Source organism: Diorhabda sublineata, chromosome 2, assembly GCF_026230105.1.
Source record: "Diorhabda sublineata isolate icDioSubl1.1 chromosome 2, icDioSubl1.1, whole genome shotgun sequence".
In the NCBI taxonomy this organism is placed as follows: domain Eukaryota; kingdom Metazoa; phylum Arthropoda; class Insecta; order Coleoptera; family Chrysomelidae; genus Diorhabda; species Diorhabda sublineata.
Window position 1 is genome coordinate 10,531,529 of NC_079475.1, and position 22,456 is coordinate 10,553,984.

General features: G+C 33.5%; 2 protein-coding genes across 3 annotated transcripts in view; one reads left to right on the forward strand and one right to left on the reverse strand.

The window, feature by feature from the left end:
* The window catches only part of LOC130440740 (oxysterol-binding protein-related protein 9-like), a 53,805-nt gene that overhangs the window by 4,030 nt on the left and 27,319 nt on the right, over positions 1-22,456 (forward strand). For both annotated transcript variants that reach the window (XM_056774051.1, XM_056774052.1), the window contains exon 2: positions 21,763-21,963. In XM_056774051.1, coding sequence (XP_056630029.1) covers positions 21,763-21,963 — 201 coding nt within the window. The remainder of the gene's footprint in view (positions 1-21,762; positions 21,964-22,456) is intronic.
* LOC130440741 (elongation of very long chain fatty acids protein AAEL008004-like) lies at positions 1,197-13,250 on the reverse strand. The gene is made up of 5 exons (XM_056774054.1): positions 13,034-13,250; positions 6,398-6,588; positions 3,992-4,238; positions 2,132-2,271; positions 1,197-1,610 (listed from the first exon to the last, which is right to left on the reverse strand). Exons 1-5 carry the CDS (start codon positions 13,080-13,082, stop codon positions 1,416-1,418), a joined length of 822 nt encoding a protein of 273 aa, XP_056630032.1. The 5' UTR covers positions 13,083-13,250; the 3' UTR covers positions 1,197-1,415.

Sequence of the window (22,456 nt, forward strand, 5' to 3'; positions counted from 1 at the left end):
GCTGCTCGTACCCTAACCAATTTATTAATCTTCTTCTTTCTCTTGTCTTAAGATTCAGTCTTATTTCTTCTACTATCCAGCTTATTGAGAAGTAGATGTACAGCTTTCGTGCCATCTCTTAGAAGCTCGGCCGGGAGGTCTCCTTGAAGTTTGTTTCTTATCCTTTGCTCATTTAGCAGATCTTTCATAATTCTGATCTCGTAAATCTTGATCTATCCTGAATTTTCGGATCTCCTCTTATAGTTTTGCTTCTTATTCGATCTCTTAGGCTCACACCTTTAATAGTTCTTAATTTCATCGCGGCTGTCCTCATCGTCTTATTTTTGTGTCCGCTTGAGTTTCTCCTGCATGTATAAGTATAGGTCTTAACGATTATTTTGTACATGCGGTCTTTACTATAGATGAACATATATTTGTTTTATCATATGAGGTCCCTCAGATAGCCAGAGATTCTTGAAGCTTTATTTACTTGAGTTCATATTCCTTGTTGTAAGTAATTTACGCTATATTAAATATAGATTTACGTTAGAAACTGGCAGGTCTCTTGAAGTGCGTCTACAGTAAAGGCTCGAATTTGAGATTCACGCCTTAGTATCAAAATTGAACGTCTACAGCAACGTGTGGTGATTAAAAACTTGCGTTCAAGAGTTGACCCCGACGTAAATGGATGAGTCATTTATCCATCACTACGACGGAGAGATCAAAATACAAAATCAAATATCGAGTTTGACCATCGGCGAAAAGATTTGAGGATGACCATGATAACCGTATTTTGGGATACTGAAAGGATAATTTTAATAGGTAACCTGTTAAAAGTAAGGCACGATTACAGGTGATTATGAAACCATTTCAGTTTAAAAATTATGTGATATAAAATAAAAACGTCGAGGTTGTTTTTTTTTTCATTAGAAAAACGTACCCAATTTCAACTCATGTAAGTTTCGAATGGATAATTATTAACTATCATATTATCCAGATTTGGCACGCAGCTATTACCGGTTGCTTACAAAACTCGTGTCGTAAATGATTTTCTTCGGATCAAGGTAAATAAGTGGTTCGTAGGGATTAAAAATTTTCCTTTCGAGCGCGTCTAGAAAATCGATAAGAACATTGTGTTAATCTAAGACTAATTTGAAAATTAAAAATAGCTCTGAAATGAATTGCATTAATATCATATAGACTAAGCTTAAGAATTAAAATTTGCTAGGATGTACGAACAGTGTTTTATTTTTCTTACATAGATACAAAAAAATTCCCAAGTCGTTTTTTAACTTGGAAGATATAAAAACTTTACAATACTGGACAACCCAAAAGATAAATTGACATTCAATGTTTAGTCACTGTTCTTTCCTTTTTTGTCCAATCATAAGTTTCTCTGAACACATAATTTTCTAGTTGTTACTGGTAGAAACTTGTTATGATATCTTCTTTTCTCTTTGGTGATGATTCAGAGATGCGGATTTGGATTTGTAACTATCCTTGTAAAAATCGTAGAACATTTTGAAAATTAATACCAGATTTGGGAGGTACAATAACATGAAGTATTTAGGTATATCACATTCTGGATGAAAAGCGCTTAATGAATGAATTATCAATAATGTGAATTGTATCTGTAAGAAGAAAAATAATTAATAGAATTAACTTAAGCATCTGTCCGATCTAGGATCATAATTAAAAGTTCAAGATATAATACCGGTCATCAAATAGCGATAATTTTCAGAATCAGTGAATCATTTGAAAATATAGAACAACATTAAACAAAAAATTAATCACTTGGAATTCCTAAATAAAACCGGTTACTGAATCGAACAGTACTGAAAAGATTATGAAACTAGATATTATTTCTATAATTAACAGGGAGGTACTTTTAGTAGAGTTTCTGGTTCACAAAAGTATAATTGCAGACACGACTTTTTAATTGCAGTGACCTAGATAACCAGTGTTCTTAAACCAGGATCTCATTGAGCCATGCAATGGAATGAGAGGATAATTTATTTTTGTCAAATTTGTCAAAATCGAACAAAAATTTTATGCTAAAATGAAACTATTCGATTGCAGCAATCTTTGACATATCAAAGAAAATATTTGGAAATGTTGACGTCGAAATTTAATAATGTATGTTTATACATACCATTTGACACATAGTTAGCCTTGGTTTCCATGGTCTCAATTTTTTCTGCCATTCTGGTCCTAGAGATGACATATAATAATAGGTGTACATAAGCACGTGTATAAAGGAGTTCAACATTGACGGAACCGATGCCATACCACCTTAAAATAAAATCAGACGAATGAGAAACTGTTGCTTTTGTTTATTATGAGCTAAATCCTTACTAATATTATAAATGAGAATGTGAGTTTTTCTTTTACGCTTTTGACTACTTTACCGATCATCATGAAACTTTGTACACATATTCTTGGAGGTATTAGAAGTAGCATGAAAAAAAAAATCTCAAAACTAGCTTCTTCAACGCCATCTAGCATTCCAGTAATTTCAGCTGATTTGAATTTTTCTATAGGTGTCACTTTTGTGGTTAGATGCTATTCTTTAATTTAAATCTTAATTCTTACTATGTTTTTCTTCAAAAATGAATCGGAAGCGCAAATCTGGTCTATCCAAAGATTCATCGCAAGCCCTTACAGCAAAAATTGTATGATATCAGGAATCATCGGTTTACGCAGAGCAGAGTTCGTTCAGAAAGACAAGCTACCCTGCAGGCAACTAGAAGAGCAAGAAGAATGTATAATGCAGAAATTCCGACCACGCGCCGTTGAAATTTCAAGAGTAAGGGTTGGAGAGTATTTAATGAGTTTCAATTTATGAATATCATAACTATCCTTTGATTGTTATTGGCATATGAATGAAAAATCTCTTTACTGCTATGCTGTTTCGTTTCGTTTTTCAGGATATTCCAAAGATTGGAAGTCGAAGTAGGACACTGCTTTCTGACTTCCTTGTCCAATTTATCCCACAATAACTCATTGGGGTTGAGGTCAACATTTTCCTTTAATAGTTTTTCTTCATAACCCCTTCTATTTTCAACAGGTGTCCAATCGCACTTCCTCCAAAACATCTCTAAAAATCTGTTCTTTTTTTTTACCCAAGAACAAACACTCTTCGACCCAAAAACCTCAAACTTTGGTTCATAACTCAATAATACACTCTCCCACTCTTCAAGCGTTTAATTTTCATGCTCTCTAGCCACCCTTCCGAAAAAGGCCAGGTTCTCACAATATCCTTTCCGCTGTAGACGTCAGATCCCTAGATACATTGATGCGAGCTGATCAGTACATTTATCTTCAGAGGTTGTGGTTAGTTTTGGCCATCCTGAACGCTTTCTATTACAAAAGCTCCTTGTAGATACATATTCTTTCACGTTGGATGATTTTAATTGGGCGGAAATGGTATAAAACAATTTATATACGAATTTCACAAACAAATCAGCCAGTATTTGAAAGTTCTAACATCTAACGAAAAAATATAAACAAGTGCTCGTGGAATGTAAACAAATAACGGACACCATTATGTTTGGCTTGTCATGACAATATAAAATGAAACTTTAGAATTTTAAATGTGAACGAGCTTATTATCGGCATTAAGCAATCACGGCACCCATCTTGGGTTGATAAAATGGGGCGGATGTTATTAAACATTCCCGGATAACCATTTTCATAAGACCACTTACTAATCATTCCATAGAGTGAAGCGCTTTTTGGATAATATTTATGTAGGTTTCTCTCATTTCTTCGTTTGCTTAAAATAATAATTTTCAGTTAGCAATCGAAATTCCGTTTTTACTATATTTATTCATCAACGAAAACTATTTTCAGTGATGACATCAGACTCATGGTGGTAACTAATTTTAAAATCACCGTTGTGCGTGCGAAAGCTTTCATAAAATTAAATGTTTCTTAATAAGGATTTAGCAGTTCACAGTAGAATTTTTACTCTTTTACCATCGATCTTTGGTATTTCTTATAAATAACTAACCTCCTACAAATTTGCATCCAATCCAGGTTAAGAAAAACGTCGAACTGTGATGATAAACATGTAAACCAGATATTTGATTGAACTTTTTCCTCAAGGCAAAGAATATTGTTTCTACCAATTCCACACCTTTCAAACAATACAACCAGTAGAAAGTACCGACCATTCGTAGCGCATTTGGTTTATTGGACCAATCAACTGGAGCGCAACCGATACTATATTCACCTTGTATCCATCCTGCTGTCAAGTACTGCAAATGAAATTATATATTGTTCAAACTAACAAATATTTGTCACAATTAATTAGACAACCCTGTATCAAAATCTATAATTGACAAATTTGCCCTTCTTAATTTTTTGGATCAATTTCCCTTATCACATATGCTTTACAGTTTTCAGCAGAACTTCATATAAAAATAATGTCTTTTTTTTTAATTACGCGAGGTGTCTGGCGGTAGAATTATCTTTTGAAAATTAAATTAAAAAGTAATTATTCTGAACACCGTTTTAATAAAGATATTTATGATGAAGTCCAGATGAGAATTTTACTTTTTAAAAATTATGTTATCCAAATTTTGTTTCGCGATACACACTGCAGTAGACTCGTTTGAATTGCGCTTATTTTATCTCAAATAGGCCCACACATTGTTACTGTAAACTCTTTCTTTGAGGTATTAGCCCCATAAAAATCCATGAGAGTCAAGTCGGGTGATCTTGGGTGACCACGTGGTGTATCATTTTATGAGAAAAAATTGTGTGTGGATTGGCACCATCCTGTTTTTGGTGTTTCAGGAGGTATTAGAGATCAGTAACGGCAATTTTGCTTGTAAACGTAGCCGTTCAAATGGAAATGTCGCTCAAAAAATGCAATTAACATTGTGAAAACGCTAAGTCATATCAACATTTAGATGATTTAGATTTTGAAATCATAGAACCTCAAATATTTTTCAAGCCAGTGACGCTGACCTTTTTTGTGAATTTTTAAGACCCAATTTCAATAATTTTGGAGTTTCTTCGAGATCAAGTACGATCTGGCCAAGGAGTGTTGTAATTGGATGAAACCTCTGCTACCACGAACTAATTAAATTTATATCTGGTGCATTACTTAAACTTCCGATACCGAAGTGAGAAAAAACTATCCACGAGCGACAACGAAAGGATGATGACTCTTGAAAACGCCTCGATGACGCACGAACTTCACTGGACCAATGTGGCATCGTGACTGAGAAACCCAATGACGCCTTCTCCTCTCATCGCTTATAACTTTACAAAATATTCGTATTTAAAAACAAATTTGCCACCAGACACCATGCACCATAGTTAATTGAATGATGTCTTTTTAAAATTTTTCGAAGCTTATTTCTGAAAGGTTAATAATATATTTTATGGAAAAAATTGAAAATGCGCGAGTGAAACTACTATTTTCTTTAGTTTTCTAACCTCATTCAACCAAAAAAAAATCTGTAGCTTCCATTCTTTTTCTGATTTTCGCATATCAAAACCATTAATCTTAGTTTTATAATTGTTATTGAGTCATTTGTAAAGAAAATATGAAACTAAATCGTAAACAATGAAAAAGGGTTATAATTAACATTAAAGAAAATACAAGCTTAAATTCGTCAAAATTATTATTTATTTGAAATTAACCTATCAATATTAAATGACCCTAATAACAACTTCCGATCAGTTTTGTGGTTCGATTTCGTGGCTTTTGCAGGATTTCTAACTCGAACTTTTTGCTTTCATTGGAAGGCCCGTCCAAACCATCCAGGAACCTCCTCCAAAAGCTACGTTTTCTCTTATGAAACACTGTGCAAATCGTTGGGGTTGGTTGGGGGCCTTTTTGGCTCAAGGTCAACTTCTTTTGACTGTCCAGACAATCCGCAATTTTTTCTGTGCTCTTATTTTACCTGGACTGATTTCTCAGCGATGTACTGCATTGTATCGGTCATATATTTGACATATATTTGGTAACGTTTCTGGAATCAGCAGACTGACCCTGTTCAGCTCATTGGACATTTCTCGCTTACTCTGGACCGTTTGAACAGCAAATAGTATCGTAAGTAAAAAAAAAAACTATCGAGTGATAAGCGTTTAAAATTAATTCATTTTTCACTCATAAAGATACTGCAATGGTAATTTTTCACCGTTTATATGTGTTAGTTACCCCTAACGAAGACTATTGTGAACAAGCTTTGAGATTTTACTGAGAAAAATATAATTTCGTTTTCAGTTTTTTTGCCAGTGACTTGCAATTGTAGTAGTGTCGACTTCTATGCTCAGGATTGTATATTTTTTCCAAATATTTCCATGAAGAAATTTACGGTTGCTATTTGTTAACGATGTGTTGTAAAAAAGTGAGTAATATTTCTTGGGAAAATTTATTATAGTATCCATAATATTTACCTACCATATAAATAAGCAAAATACACGCAACTACTTGAAATATATTGTATAACCTTATGATTCGTGTTAAATTGAATGGTTTCCTATTTTTCATGTAAAGCGGTAATATTTTCAAAACTAATAACAGATACACTGCTATTATGGCCAGTGTTGGTAGAGGGTTGTCCATGAAGACCCATTGTTTTACTCGGGGATCTGAAATGATAATAAAAAAGAAAATTTCAATGAATATTCGAACTCATTCTATTGGCAGTTGACGGCAGTCGAAGGGTATTCGACAGTAGCGCCCCTTCCCAGATAGTAGCCGTCGACGACCCTTCGACATTATCGAAAAGAATCGACTTTTCATTTTTCCGTTGATTTTGGAAATATAAAAAACTCTGTTCAGTCGCCAAAATGTTTTAAGGGAAGGTTAGTGTAAAATTACTTTCTAGTTTATGAGCTTGAAACTCTGATTCTTCGGCCACCATTTTGAAAAATGGATACAAATGGTTGATCTTAAAGGTATCACAAAAACTATCGAAACTTTATTTGTGGAAAATAAACTTCTTCATAACTTCAGACCAATAACTTATAATCATAGAAAAAAGATAACAAACATTTACAAAACAGAGCAGACAAGTTTGTTGGTAATCGAAAAATAGAAAAAGACGCAATTTCAATTTATGATTAGATATAATCAATTTGTGGACTTTTTTGATGTTTTTTGGAATAACTATCTCAATTGGACGACCAAAACATTCACCATCTGTACGACCACGTTTAAATTCAACAACCCAATAGCAAATGGTTCTTTACAATGGAGCATAGTTCAGATAACATTTTCGAAGTAATTGCTGAGTTTGTACAATATTTTTTTTCATCAATAAGCAATGATAAATTAACACACTTAAATGGCTGTCTCTTTTTTCTTACCAATCGAAATGTCGTGAAATTTTCCACATAGTCTTTTGAAAGTTGGTACTTCATAAACGTCATATAGATTTGACATTGGCAGCGCCATCTGTTTGGCAGTCACACAACTTATTGAGTCATGTAATGATGAAGTCAAAGAACCATCTTACCGTAGTTACTGTATGTATTATCAGCAGTAGCTCATTCTTTCTAGAACATTCAGATATAGGCTTCAATTCTGTATGAAATCACTTAATTTGCGTGGAAGTTGATAATCCCAGATTAGTAGATGTATCATAACAACTGCTGCAAGCAATTGCATTCTAAAAAATTGTGTAATAAAGAAGGAAAGTTTTGCTGCACCAATGAAATGAAGTGTGATGAAAAGTGTCGATTTTGCATGGCGGATTTGATAAAAACTATCGAAGAAGAAGAAGAAGGTTTTTCAAAGGAAAGTTCACCTTTGTTCGCCCCAGGCCCTCGACTTATTGGAAAGTAGGTCGAGAAGTTAGAAGAGATCGGATCAACATAGGAGAAATCCAAAATCCGGGGACCCAGACCGTTCGAAAATATATACAGTGTTACTGGGTCTTACTTTTCTTGAAATTGTTTGTTTTTTTGAATTGAGACACCTTATACAAGACGAAATTTGGTTTTTCAATGAAACTGGTCAAGATTGTATAGTCTGTTTAAAGATTTTCTTCACAAAACTACATCTAGCACACAAACCAGTAGTACGATATCAAGCAATATCTCCGTTCTGATGATTTTATGAAGGATATTCCAATCCGTACTGCGATAATGCTGCAAGACAAAGCATATACCTGAGCTTACAAGGGACCGTTGAACATATTGGATTAGTAAACACCCTCCTTATTATTCCGATTTGTCGCCATGCGATTATTTGATTAATTTGATCTATTGGAAGAGACACTTGGCGAACTGAACCGCAATATTTTTATGAAAAAGGCATCCGAAAGCTTCCGAAGTGGTGCCAAAAGTATGTAGAGTGCGACGTATTTTATCTAAAACAACTCGGTAACTTAATAATAAAATTTTATATAGTCAAATTCCCATTTTTATTTGAACCACCTCGTATACGAGGGCTGCTACTTGGAGATATGAATATGCCAAATCTGACAATGGTGAACGTACTCAGAACGATTGCTATTTGAGTTATTTACAGATACGTCTTGGTCAAAATTAATTCGCATTTCACATTTAGTGCGATGATTTTCTAACACATGGATTATATCAACAGCAATGTGCCGATCGACTCGCTTCAACTTTTGGTGATGAAGCGCCATCTGGAGCCACACAATTTCGCTGGTTTTCCGAATTTAATCGTGGTCGCACTATTTTCCATGATGAATTTCTTGAAGGTCGTACAAAATTGGCTGATGTTTCCAAAAAACATCGGTAATATGCGTAAACTGATATTTCAAGATCTTCATGTGACATATTGTGTGATTGAGGCATACATGGGCATTGGTTTTAATCGCATACATCCAATATTCCATTAACGTTTGCGTTGTCCAATCGCTACGAAAAAGGCTCGATTTGTGCAAAGAAATCCTGAAAAAATTCAAGCACAGCTTAAAAGATGTCTATAAGATCGTGACAAGCGAGAAATCATGGATCTATGCATATAGATCCAGATGAGCCAAATCCCATAAAAGATGTTCGCGCACTAAACACTTTTAGCAACTGGTTCTGTTTTTGCGGATTAACTGGACATGCCCATTAGGGCAAAGTAGACAGGTCAATTCTGAATAGTACAATAGCATTTTTTACCAGAAGTGTGAGAAATGTGAAAAATGAGGGAAACTAATCGCAAAAGACGAATCATCTTCCATAACGTGGTTTCGCACATCAGTTCAAACAAAAACGTTTTTGAACAGCCAAAACTTCGAATTGATGGGTCATCCTTGTTTGGCACCCAATGATTTCTTCCTATTACCACAAATGAAAAATAATTTGCGAGGTCAACGTTTTACTACACCCGAAGAAGAAGTTGATGCATTCAAATCACATGTTTTGGAGGTGCTAAAATCAGAATGGATTATTTTAGAAACCAATAAAGCCATATCCAATTACAAATCATTTTTTTTATCCCATCATTGGAGAAATTAGGAAATAGGCGAATCACTGTTTATAATGACCTCAGCACAGTGGCACCATACAGTCTTGTTTTGATACCTCTTCGTTTTTTTTTCTCCACATCAAAAGAAAAATTTCCAATACCGAAAATGTCACAACATAATATTTTTAATAAAGAATAAAACTATTTACGTCCAAAAATTTATGTTTTTCCATTATAAGGCAAGAAATATAAATAGTAATCCCCGTATTTGTATTGAATTTGTTCCTTGAGTTTTCGTTTCTTGCGTTAAAAAATGATTACAGTCGATTTTATATCGATTGCCAAATTCCTTTGTGGCAACATCCTTGAATAAACGCAAATCTGATAATATATTCGTGTTGAAATAAAAAATTAGTTTCTATATTCAGATTTTTTCTATTCTAAAAATTCGTAAAAAAATATGCGATCAAGTTCTAAACACCGTGAAAGTTACTTTGGTAATTTTGTTGATCATAATTCATGAACGACAATTACTTGCAAAAATGTTTCGCTGATTTCCTTTGTAAATTATTCATAATTTTCGTGTATTTTTAGTCGAAAACCATTTTGATTTTTTTTTACAATGTTAAGCACGTATTTCGAATAGTTAATTAGAATTCTCTAGTTTGTACATACCGTAGAAAAAAATTATACAGAACGTGTAATGGATTATGCTCATATAGCAATTAAGTTTATCGTTCTCAACGGATTAGTACATACGAGGTTCTTAGAAAATTACATGAAAATAGATCCATAGGGTTTTACTATGTTTTTATACAAGACCGAGGGTTATCTGCAAAATTTATGAACTCTAACGGCAAAAATCAGTTTCGTATAATCGTATAAGTGAAGTTTTTCTGAGAATGGAGCTGTTAAATATTTGTTTTTGATAGTCAATATGTCTATATAAATGAAAGAAGTATTATATTATGTACGGTGAATCTGTGCTATAACATTTCCGATAGTAAAATGTTTGGCAGCCAAATTCGAACGTATCCGTATCTGCATGACTGATGACAACCGTTCGGAACAGCCAGAAACTGCGACAACCAAATAGTTCACCAAATGCCACGTTTGCTCACTTTGGACCAAAAGAGCTTTCGAATTTCCCAGGCTTTATTGACGCGGTTTAAGCAAAACGTATCTGATTTTTGGTAGATGAGAACTAGATACAGCTTTTGAAACATTGTAACAGTCTGGACAGTGGATTGCAAAAAGGCAATCTGCTTCTAAAAATGCTAAGACGATTTTATTGGTCGGAAAAGTGAATGCGATCTTTTTTTGGAATAGTCATGGGCTTGTGTTGGTAAACTATCTTCGAAAAGATGAAACTACAGGAGTGCAAAAGCAACCGCATTTGAAAAAAAACCAAAGAGCTTTTTCATCAGAGCAACGCATCTTATCACATATGGGTGATCGCCATGACTAAAACTTACTTACTGCACTTTTACCAACCGTATTCACCAGATCTGTCCCCCACTGACTTTTCTTGTTTCCTAACCCTAAAGTTTAACTTGAAATATAGAGATTTTCATCATACGAATACATTATCGCGAAGAAAAGAAAAATATTGCTGACTAGGGCTAGTATTGTAGTTTAAAATAAATAAATGAAAAAACTAAAAATGTGTTCATATTACGCAACAAATAATGAATTTCATGTGTTAGTTTCTGAAATACAAAAGCTGGTAATACTGCAATGAGATATTTTAGGTAACTACAGATCTCAATATTCTGACCTCATCAAGAATTCTTAATGTATATTATAAATTAGGATGTAGTATGTCTTTGAAAATACACTTTTTTACATTCCCACCTAAATTTTTTTCCGAAAAATGATAGCGCTTTACTCCAGACTCCGAATATAGGAGACACGTGAAACGGTCTAAGAAAACAAAAAACAGACAATATCACCTCTTCATTTTTGGAAAATCTTTGACCACCGAGCTATTTTTTCAAGTCTGAGAACAGAAAATACTGTGAGAGGGCTAAATCTGGCGAATAGGGGGCGTGAGGTAGCAATTCATTGATTTTGGCGATTGCAATAACGGATGTGTTAGCTGGTGCATGCACAACCCAAAAACCGACGCCATGACCTAGCCTGCAGATAGAACGGTCTTTGCCTTCTTTGGAGCCGATTCTCCCTTTTCAGTCCATTTTTTTATCGTTGTTTTGTTTATGGCGTGAAATGGTGGACCCACTTTTATCTATGGTCATGAAACAGTGCAAAAATTTGGCTTTATTTCTGTGAAACATTGCCAAGCATCTTCACGACGCTGTCTTTGTTCCTCTGTGAGCAAACATGGCACCCATCTTGCACGCAGCTTTCTCATATCTAAATTTTCAATTGATACGTGATGTACCGTGCTTTTTGAAATGCCTACTATGTCTTCTAGCTCGCGCACTTTCAGTCGACGATCATCCAGTACCGCTTTATACATTTTCTTCAACATTTCTGGAGTCGTCACCTCATTTGGTCGACTACTGTGATGCTAGTCATGGCAGGTCATACGGCCCCGTTCAAACTCTGCTATCCAATATTTTACTGACGATAACGAAGAAGCAGTCTTGCCCAGAGGAGAATCTAGTTCAGTTTTTATATTTGTTGGACTAATGCCATTCAAATAAAAGTTACTGTATATCTGATACAGACGATGAGGATGTTTACAAATTCACTGAAAACGTTATTATTGATGATTGTCAAACAAATAATAAACGTGGCGTTTTCAAACTTGAAACATATGCTGTATAGACTGTGTGGTGCTTCTCAAGCAACTACCGCCATCTCTAGATCAGGCCAGATACTTCTAGAACCATCTTCGTAAAGAGACCACAAGCCTAATGAGAAACGTAACAGAAGCAAAAAAATCGAAGAAAAGAAAAAAATGACTGAATAAAACGTGGATACGACAAAAAAAGGGAAGACAAGGGAAAACAATGCAGCAGATGAATGAAGTAGCGAAGTAAATTGTAGTTACAAAATTAATTATTTGTATGCACGTTTTGTCAATGAAAAATTGGAAATAAAGGTGATTTGATCCAAACTTCTAAAAGAAATAACATTTTTCGGCATACTGCAATTATTGATATTCGTACTCACAATTGAATTTGGTAATTTTGAATAGAATTTTACATCATGAAATCATATCTCAAAAAATGTTTATAATAATTAATATTATAATATATTATAATTATAATAATCATTTATAATTATAAATTAAACGAAAGGCACGCAAAAAATTTCATTTTATATAATAATGTCTCGTCTAAATTGCCCGATCCTGTATATCAATAAGTAAAATTCACTCTTTTTTAGTGGTTTTTATAATGCCATAATTTTAGATACAGTACAATGTCTTCTTTATAATAAATAAATTTCGTTTTGAACTCATTTTCTCAACAAATGTGGAAAACTATTTCCGAGCATTCTTATGTTATTTGGGAAAAATATATAGTTCATTTTGAGGAAATGATCAGTAGAAAGTAAATCTTTTCAAAATCTTGATACTTTTTTTGATACATTATCAACTTCTATCGATTCATTAAAAAAATGTTTTTCCTGATAATATCTTTATCTTTCCAACGTCTAACCGTCGATTTTAAAAATTGATTTATCGTTTCTCACCTGCTGATCTCGATATAAAATCATTATAATATTGAATAAGGACCGACATTATCAAAACTAATCGGACACTCAGCACCCCCAACCCTCTCTCATCAAACACTCGGAAGCACTGCAACAATATATTTTAAACCCACATTATAAATGTTTACCTTACAATTTTTTCAATAGAAAAGAGCGACTATTGTTTGTTAATATATTCATTTACAGAACATGATTTGACGTTTTAACATAAAATTAATTGTTATGGCCAGAAACGATAAAATGTTATCGAAATTGTAGGTGAGTTTGTTTTTATCAAGACTTGAATTATCGTTCTGGTATTAAAATTACTTTCGCTTATTGTAAGAGTGACCAGTTAATATCAAATTTTAAATCAAAATTCCAAAGTCCATATTATGATATATCAAATACTCTGACTTGTTTGTCATTTTTTATATGTTCACATTGTACAATCACATGGATCTAATATCCGTTTTTCCTTTGACCTGCGTGCAATCACTCTTTTCCTAAACACAACTCTCAAACTTTGACTCATCACTCCATAAAACTCTTCAAGTGTTCAATTTTAATGTTCTTTAACCCACTGCAACCTATTGATTTTATTTTGACTTCTCAAAAGAAGTTCCATCCTTCCAAAAATATCATCTTTTCTTTGTAATGTATCTTCGGGCTAACTAACGATGGTTGACCATATTCGTTGTATTAAAACATCAAAACCACTTTGAAATAAACTATTTATTAAATAATAAAAGTAGTTAGACGTGGTTTCAATAATCCCACGACCATACTCGAATGAACGCCAGAATATCAAGACATCTATCTCTTTACACACCGCTCTTAAATACTAAAAAATCCTTTTATATGAAAGGTTATAATTATAAATCTGGTCGTTAGACTCATCAATATACAATAAAGTGCGTAATTTGATATATTAATGAAACTCAAGTGTCCAAGGGACACCCGGAATCAATCATCTATGATGTGGGTCACTATTAAGATCGTGTACCATAAATTTTAATGAATACAATAAACCTTGAGTTTAAGTAGTTAAATTTATGATTCTTCATAGTCACATTATCCTCCTAAATAGATTTACACACAAGAGATTACATCTCTGTCTGGGTACATTTGCGCAATGTTGTTAAATTTAAATAATTTTAAATGGAAAATTATTATGTCAAAACACTTTAAATCTCTCTATCGATGTAGAAGTGCTCGAAGCAGATCTCTAGACTCATTGATCTGAGCTGGTATTACTGTGCCCCTGAGTCGTCGATCACGTTTACTGATGCGGTTGTGGTTTCTCGAGACCGCCCTGAACGTTTTCTCCTGGTAGATAAACATTTTTTACGTTGTAGTCAATGGTACCATTACTTTTACCTAGACTATGAAGACTTGCGATTAATGCAAGAGTTTCAACCGATAGTTCCTTGGTTTTTTTATCATTTTAAAACTTACAAGTCTGAATTTGCGAAAACGAAAATAATTTGTGTACAAATTTAACAAAAAGATGTCTTGGTCCAAAAACTATGAACCACAGTTGCGTCTCAAAGGGCTAACTGGGACTAAACTACAATCATTAACGGCGGTGTAGCAAGTTTTAACTTGTCGCTTTCACCGATAAAATTATTTTTGGTTTATAAGATATCATTTCAACCTTCGCTTGACAATACGAGAGAAAAATTGGGGTGAGCAAAAATTTTCGACCGATAGTACGGTAAAAATAACAAACAATTCTGCCGTTTTCAGCGGTGTCCCTTACCTAAATTGTATTATAATAGAATTTGATCGATATTATTTGTTTTTTCACAACTCATGCTGTTCATAAAGAAATTTAATGATTTCGAGTTTTTATGGGATACCTGGTTAGAGTTTTTGGAGTGAGATTCATGGCAACAATCTACGTCACACAAGAATTGATTACTCTGCACGTCAATACCTAGGTCTTGGACCCTAGTTTTTCTGTCCGTGTAACCTCGATCTTCCGTAAAAAATAGCACTAAGCTGTAAATCATCGAAGCACTTCATTTTTGGGCGAATTGTACCTCAACCTCAAAACTAAACATGATTTTTCACTTCCCTATGAGCCCTTATACCTTAACACAAAATCGATGTGATTCTTTGTTTGATTCTATAAGGCATGCTCTTTCGAGTTCCAAGAAATATCCTCCGAAGACCTCGAAAGTGTGTAAGTAAGTTTTCATTTTTTCCTTATGTAAGTAACACGATATTCGACAGTATACAATTCAAATAGAAGTGTTTGATTGTGTTTGAATACCTCCTGTGAATATTTTCAATAAATAATTAGAATTTATGATAATTTTCTTCAGAATGTCTCTTTATGGCGAACGGTTCCGTTACATAAATTTTATCGAGTTAAACAAACAGATGTTGTACAGATTGTCCCTGTAAAAGTTACGGATTGTTAACCATTAGGTATGAGTCGACGTTGGCGTTCAGATAGTAGTGTAGAATAATTTATTTCGTCTATTACACTACATGGACATGGACATGAATATTTAGAAAATATATTTAAATATAATTTCTGATTTCGTAACATTATAGGCTTACAAGGAGGGGACGTTTTATTTGAAATGTACAGAGCACTTCTTTTTGGGTCAAAACATTACAATACAATGATTAGAACTATTTTTTTGTTATTCCGGAACTCTAACTTCACAGACATCTTCTTTCTAAATATTTAAAGTGATGAAAGTTAGAGACCACAACATCAAACCATGAAATAGGCAAAAAAGATCTTTAGAATAAAACCAAATACAAGAAAAAGAGAATTTTTGATAATGTTTCACAAAAATAGAAAATGATTCACTGTAAAAAATAAATAATTTGCTTCCAAAAAAGTCGCGTCTCGCTTACGAAATTTACGAAAATACGATGCTTGCTCAAATCGAAATTGTGAGTAAAGTTGGGGGTTTTCTTGCGTGTTAATGTAAAATATTGAAAGTGAGGTTATGTTCAAAGTTTTCGTCTTTCGTTGTACGTTAACTAGTTGCCGGCTGCCTCTACTATCTAAAATACCCATATTTGATAAATTTGGTGATAATTCTTTTTCGTTGACGAGATCATCAACAAAGACAAAAAAATTTTATGTTGATTTATTAATTAATCAACCGAGCAAGTTCATCACCTTAATGTGTTCATAATATTCGCTAAATATTGTTTATTGATTTCAAGGATATATGACAAGACTTTTTGTTTGGTAATTTGTTCCTAATGATGTTTTTTTTGGAAATTCATAAGATTTACTTTGACGCGTAGTATACAACAATGATCATTTTAATTTTTCGGACGTCACTGCATATATGTTTTATTCACCAGCAAAATCATGAATTATATTAAATATGCTACGTTATTATTCCAAAATATGATAAAACGAAAAGATAATCAAATTTTGATCGTTACTGCCACTGTCGATTCCCTGATGTGCTTCGTCGCTTTATATTGCAATTTTATGTTGTCGATCGACGCTTAACATGTTAACTACAAAATAATTCATAATTCACATCCCATGAAGAGTTTTTTTTCAAATAATTCAACTAAGTTTTTCTAAAATCCTACATTTTCTTCAACTTTCAATGATAACTGTTTATTTAAATTTAATGCGATTAAATGGAATTGTGGAAATTGCCTTGGCAGTCAACGTGTTAATTTGAACTCGGTCACGTGCTAAGAATTAGGCTAGAACGCAATCCCAAATGAATGTAGCGTCAACCGTGAAGAGCGTTGATTGCAGGGAAAAACAAAGTAACCAGTTTGACACTCAACGTTCATTTTGATTTTTCAGTTGGTTAGAAATATTTTATGTAGGATTTGCTTCTTTTCGGATGGCCCTTTTTACACAAAGTTTGAATTCGCTGAATTACGAAATTTCCATTAAGGCGCAACACTAACGTTTTATAGTCGATGTTCATACATAAATTTAGTACGAAGAACCTCAAATCATGTTAAGGAATGAATATCAATTTTTCCCAACAACACTAAGGCTAACTAACTTTTAAAAAAATGTCACATATAAAACAACTGCAAAAATAAGGGCGATAAAAGTCAAAAAAGCTGAAATCGGTATCCAAAATTTTCTATATTACACCATTTTATCCCCGATTTCATTACTAACCCTATACATATTCAGTGCGACCTGCTGAAATCAGTTAAGATTGGTAAAAACATCATACTGTGTATCTTGCGCAAATGGCATCATTGAATGTGTATAGAATCAGTAGATTCAACCTCCGATCGCTCCGTGCAGACGCTACGCGGGCATAAGAAAGCGGGAATGCGACTGCATAGCTCTCGCACTACACACTCCGCCATTGTTGACATTCTAGCGTCAGTCGGCGTTGTGCTATGGCCACGTAAACATTCCGCCATTATTGATGCACCCGCCAAGGGTGTGAATCGTTTTCAGTAGGCTGATGATCATAGTGCTGCAGAAATCCATCTGAAAATTAGGGAAAAACTTCATGAGTGATGGTGTAGAAAGCCAAGAACGCAAGTCTGTTGTTTCAGATGACCTGCTTGAACGAGTTGATAGAATGGTTAATGAAAACCGCATTACTACTTTGTCTATGGAATTTCCAGAAGTTTCAAAGTGTGTTTTGTACACTATTTGAATTTATTGGCGGCAACTTTTGTTGAAGAGGGTATTCAAAAGCTTGTTCACAAATGTCTACATCTCTTGGGTAATTATGTCGAAAAAAAAACCGAAAGTTTACCAATCCTTTGGTAATAAAATGATGGTTAAATGTGAACTTGTCTTTCATTTATAGCCTATCGGGGGCTTTCCTCTTTTCAGCGCACAAAGCGAGTAGAAATTACGAGGCAGTAGGCACTCTGATTGATTGGCTGATATAGCACAATTTGCAAAGATCATGGTAGAAGGTTTATGCACAACGAGTGCATAAACACGACCCTCAGAGTTTTACAGAAACTGGTGCAAGGATACTACATCCATCGGCACTAAACTACCTGCGGGTCAACACTTAGGAACCCCTAGAAAGCAGCTGGATCCCTAAAGGGAACATCGTCTCGCGGTTCGCAAACCATCAAACCTATCAAAAAAACGTGCGGGTTAGGGATTAAAGGCTACGGCTATGATGATTTGTTTAGCGGGTCGCTCTGTATTAGTGACAGAAAGTTTCATATTAACAGTTTTTTGCAGCGAATTGCTTCTGTAGCACACTACTTGAAGCAGCGGTGAAAGTCCTCTTCTTCCAGAAAATTTGATAATAATATCATAATAACCTAACCTAACCTAACCTAACCTAACATTGTTTATTCATAAATTCATCATACAGCTGTGAATAAAATGTGTGAGATAAGCGTAGACGTTCCGTAAAAAGAGATTCTATTGAAATATGACTTTGGAATGTGGTTTGACGGAATTTCCATACGAATTAAGAGGTTGTACGTTTTAAAAAATACGGATACATTACAAATCATTTTAACAGTACACCTCAATTAAATTTATTAAGGTGTAACTAAAGGTGTATTTATTGAACTCACTTTCATTTCCATATCGTGATGTAAAAATAATTATGTCAATGTTTAAATATCATTCAAATTTGGTAAAACAATGGAGAAAATTCAGGAATCTAATATAAAATTGAAATTACATTACGTTATAACCTACTGCATACGTTTGACTTTTAATTGCAATACATTTGCATTTATTTGACATGTATGTAATAGAATTTTCTGCAGTTGAATTATTATGAAAGAAAATACAAAGAAATAGTCCATTCATTTAATAATGAGTTTCTTATTAGAATTCTATCATAAACTACAGTGTATTAAATTTTAAATTGCACTTGAATATGCAGTTGAAATAAGGATAAAAACAATGGGGTGAGCATCCAAGGAAAAATAATAAAAAAAATTATTTCGAATAGAAAGTGCAAAAATGATGTTTTTTGTGTTTATTCATAGATATTGTACAAAAGAAGCTGAAGAAATTAAATTACTAGCAAAGAAAACGATGAAGGAATAACAATACTAGAATGAAAAAATAATGATCCTTTTTACAAAGTATGCTTTTGAGACAATAAACATTGACAGATGATCAGAAATGATTGTAAAGCCTTATGCAGTGATCGACTATAACAAATGCAAATTTTCTACAGATCTGTCTAATCAAATGGCAAGTTACAACACTTCTTTGAGGAGGACGTTGATGGGGCATAGAAAAATTGCTATAGCGCTATAATTTGGTACAGAAATGGTAAATGCCCATATTCTTTATAAAATAATAACAAAAAAAGAATATAGCAATTACTGATTCTCAAATCAGTGTACCAAAAAAGTTACTGAGGAAAGAAACTTCGGTTGTTGCTGATTAAGAGACGCCAAACCCAAAAAACCCATTGCCTAGTAAAGAAAAAAGGTATAAGTCACAAGGTAGAAAGAGATTGTGTAGGGTATAGTGAAAAAAGTCATCATAAAAAAAACAAAAGGACCAAGTGTAAAGTAATGTTTCAAGGACCCAGGACGGTTCAACCAAACTGTAAAACACATTTAAATAAGGTACCTTGAGCTGAGAAGGTTCGAAATAAAATACGTCGTGCGGGCCATAGGATAGCTCTGGGCAGTGGAGAAAGTGGAGTTGCGGTCCTATGTACCGCACCTGAGTTCCACGTCTTAATCTTGAGTAAGGAAGGAGTCTAAAATAATATAACGTACAAACTAAAAAAAAAATGGAAATACCGAAGGTCAGCAAAATATTAATGAACATATGACAAACACACAAATTTATGCCACATTTAATTAATTTTAAATATTCTTTTACTATATCGTACACTGGGACCAAATAACCAATTTATGCACAAAACCCTAAATTATATATCTATCTGCTCAAGAAAAAATCCTTTTATACTCCTTATCACTTGTTTAGACCGGTTTTATGTTAACCGTCTTCAAGAGAATTTGTACTGTTGAATATAATTAACCATTTTTTGTGTTTTTAAAAACTTGTATGTATTCATATCAACGTAAGAAAACGAGTTTAAGACATGTGCCGCCCTAATTTTATTGATGAAGAGGAGAGTTTTTGTGAATTTGACATCAAATTCATAATTAGCCAGCCCTTGAAAATGATATGTAACTTTATTGTTCTATGAAGTTTGGGCTATTTCATGCAAGGGGGTGGTTATTAGGGGTTGAAAGTTATAATATTTTGTTAATTTGACATCAAATTCGTAATAGTTGCCCTGAAAACCTTGAAAATGATGTGTAACTTCATTGTTCTATGAAGTATAGGCTCAAATGCAAGAAGGTGATTATTAGGTTAGGTCAAATCAGTCACCTCGAAAATCTTGGAAGTGTTATGTAACTTCATTGTTTTTGTGAAGCATGGGCTATTTCATGGAAGGAAATAGTTATTGGGGTGTGAAGAGGGTACGTTTTTATAGATTTGACTTCGAACTTGTTGTCAGCAAACCCAAACTAACTTTTAAAAAACTCGATGATGGACACTATCTTCGTTCTCGGTTTATTATTATTTCAATATTCAAAGACTTCTTAATAGTTTTTCTTTCACAAAAATTTGGGTACTCATCTTGTGCTCTACAGTTTTGGCTCCGGCACTTTTTTTTTTGTTTTCTACGTAGTTTTAGATTTATTTTTGAGCATTCAAATCCATCTTATAGTAGGAATTTTGAGGCTAGGAAACAAATTAAACCTTTTCTGTACAGAATGTTGTGCTCCACAATTTTTGACCCGGCGGTTTATGTCGAAATCATCATAGTTTTCGAGTTATCCGCAATTCATAATGTTTTTGAGTACATGAACCCAATCAACGGTGAAAATTGTGAGGTTAGGAAAAAATATTTACAGACCAATCTGTAGATAATTTTGTGCTGTACATTCTTTGCTCCATTACTTTTTTTTAATTCCTCGCAATTTTCGAGTTATTCGTGATTTAAAATATTTTTGAGTGTATAAACCCATTTTAAAGTGAAAATTTTGAGGTTAGGAACAAATACATGGGATACTTTTTTGTAGATAATTTTGTACTCGACAGTTTTTTTCGAATTCCTCATTTCAAAAATCCGTATTTTTGTTAAGACTTATTCAGTATCCCAAAATCTAGATAATCAAAATCGCCCAATGTAATTTAAAGTTTTATCCCAAAATCACCTAATTTGCCTGTACTAAAATCGAAATATTTCATCAACAGCATCTTTTATAAATATTTCTACATTCACTTTCGTCAAAATCTCCGATTTTTTTGCATGGTATCCTGCTGACTCGACATATTTAACGTTTTTAAATTTTCAAAATAAGCAAGTATCACCATTTCCCTGATGTTCTTTACAACTTTAAAATTTTTGGTAGGCCAGCGCGTATCTAATTCTTCATTTTTCAGTTATTAAACTACCCACTGCAGCATTCGCAGACTCTCTTACTACAAATGGATCACTACCTGAAGACGTTCCAATTAAATACTTTCCGATTTGTTTGCTTTCATAGTAAGAATATTTCAAGATCTGCTTCTTTATTAACACTACTTCTAATAATATTTTCATTCTAATTGAAGATTCTATTAAATATTATGAAAGTGCGGAATTAGATAAAACGTTGAACGTAAACACGTTATGAAAAGAGGGATATTGTTCAACTCGCGGAATTTGCAAAGCTGGCACTTGTCTTGGCAAATATTCCGCTTGCTGAACAACTAGTTACGAAAATAATTATCATTTGGTTCCTTGTTTTAGTCGAAAGAAAAAATGATGCGCGGTGTTCGGAGAGGATGCGTTCGGTTGAAAGGAGCAGTGATCGGTATAGATGATGAAGATGATAGTACATTTACAGTCACAGTAGATCACAAAACCTTCCATTTTCAGGCCAGAGATGCCGAAGAAAGACAAAAATGGGTGCAAGCGCTGGAAGAAACTATTATAAGGCACGGTAATAGGGTGAGTTATTGAATGAAAGTAAACGAATTTATATTAATTTCTCGGCATCACTTATCTCATATTTTTCCCTGAAACTGTGAAATAATCCATTACTGAGATACAACATAAATTGCTTGAAAAAATCGACTTTTTTCATTGCTCTAATTGGTCATGTTTAAAAAAAAGCGTAAATTTCTATGTTTGGGTTTTCGCATACAATCTTTTTAACTAAAATATTTTCGGAAGTCGACTGTAACTTTGTTATTTTAAATGGAACACCCTGGATATTAATACATTGATATTTATGAAGTTAAACTTTGAACACTTTTTATACGCACCCTCTATAAAATAAAAAATTTCTCAATATGGATTCAAATACGTCTGACCTTGCTAAAAGCAACCGAACAGAAACCATTTTCATATCTTTAAGGGTATCTTCGTGAAATAATAATTTATAAGGGTCTGCAAAGGTCAAATTTTTTACAAATAAATTAATAATTCAAAAAGTATGCAT

Excerpts from the sequence above, each read along its gene's own strand:
- LOC130440741 (XM_056774054.1), bottom strand. The coding sequence starts at position 13,082 with ATGTCGGTCCTTATTCAATATTATAATGATTTTATATCGAGATCAGCA. Across the intron at positions 6,589-13,033 it reads TTTTATATCGAGATCAGCAG|ATCCCCGAGTAAAACAATGG; the intron begins GTGAGAAACGAT and ends TTATCATTTCAG. Across the intron at positions 4,239-6,397 it reads GTATTTTGCTTATTTATATG|TACTTGACAGCAGGATGGAT; the intron begins GTAGGTAAATAT and ends TTTCATTTGCAG.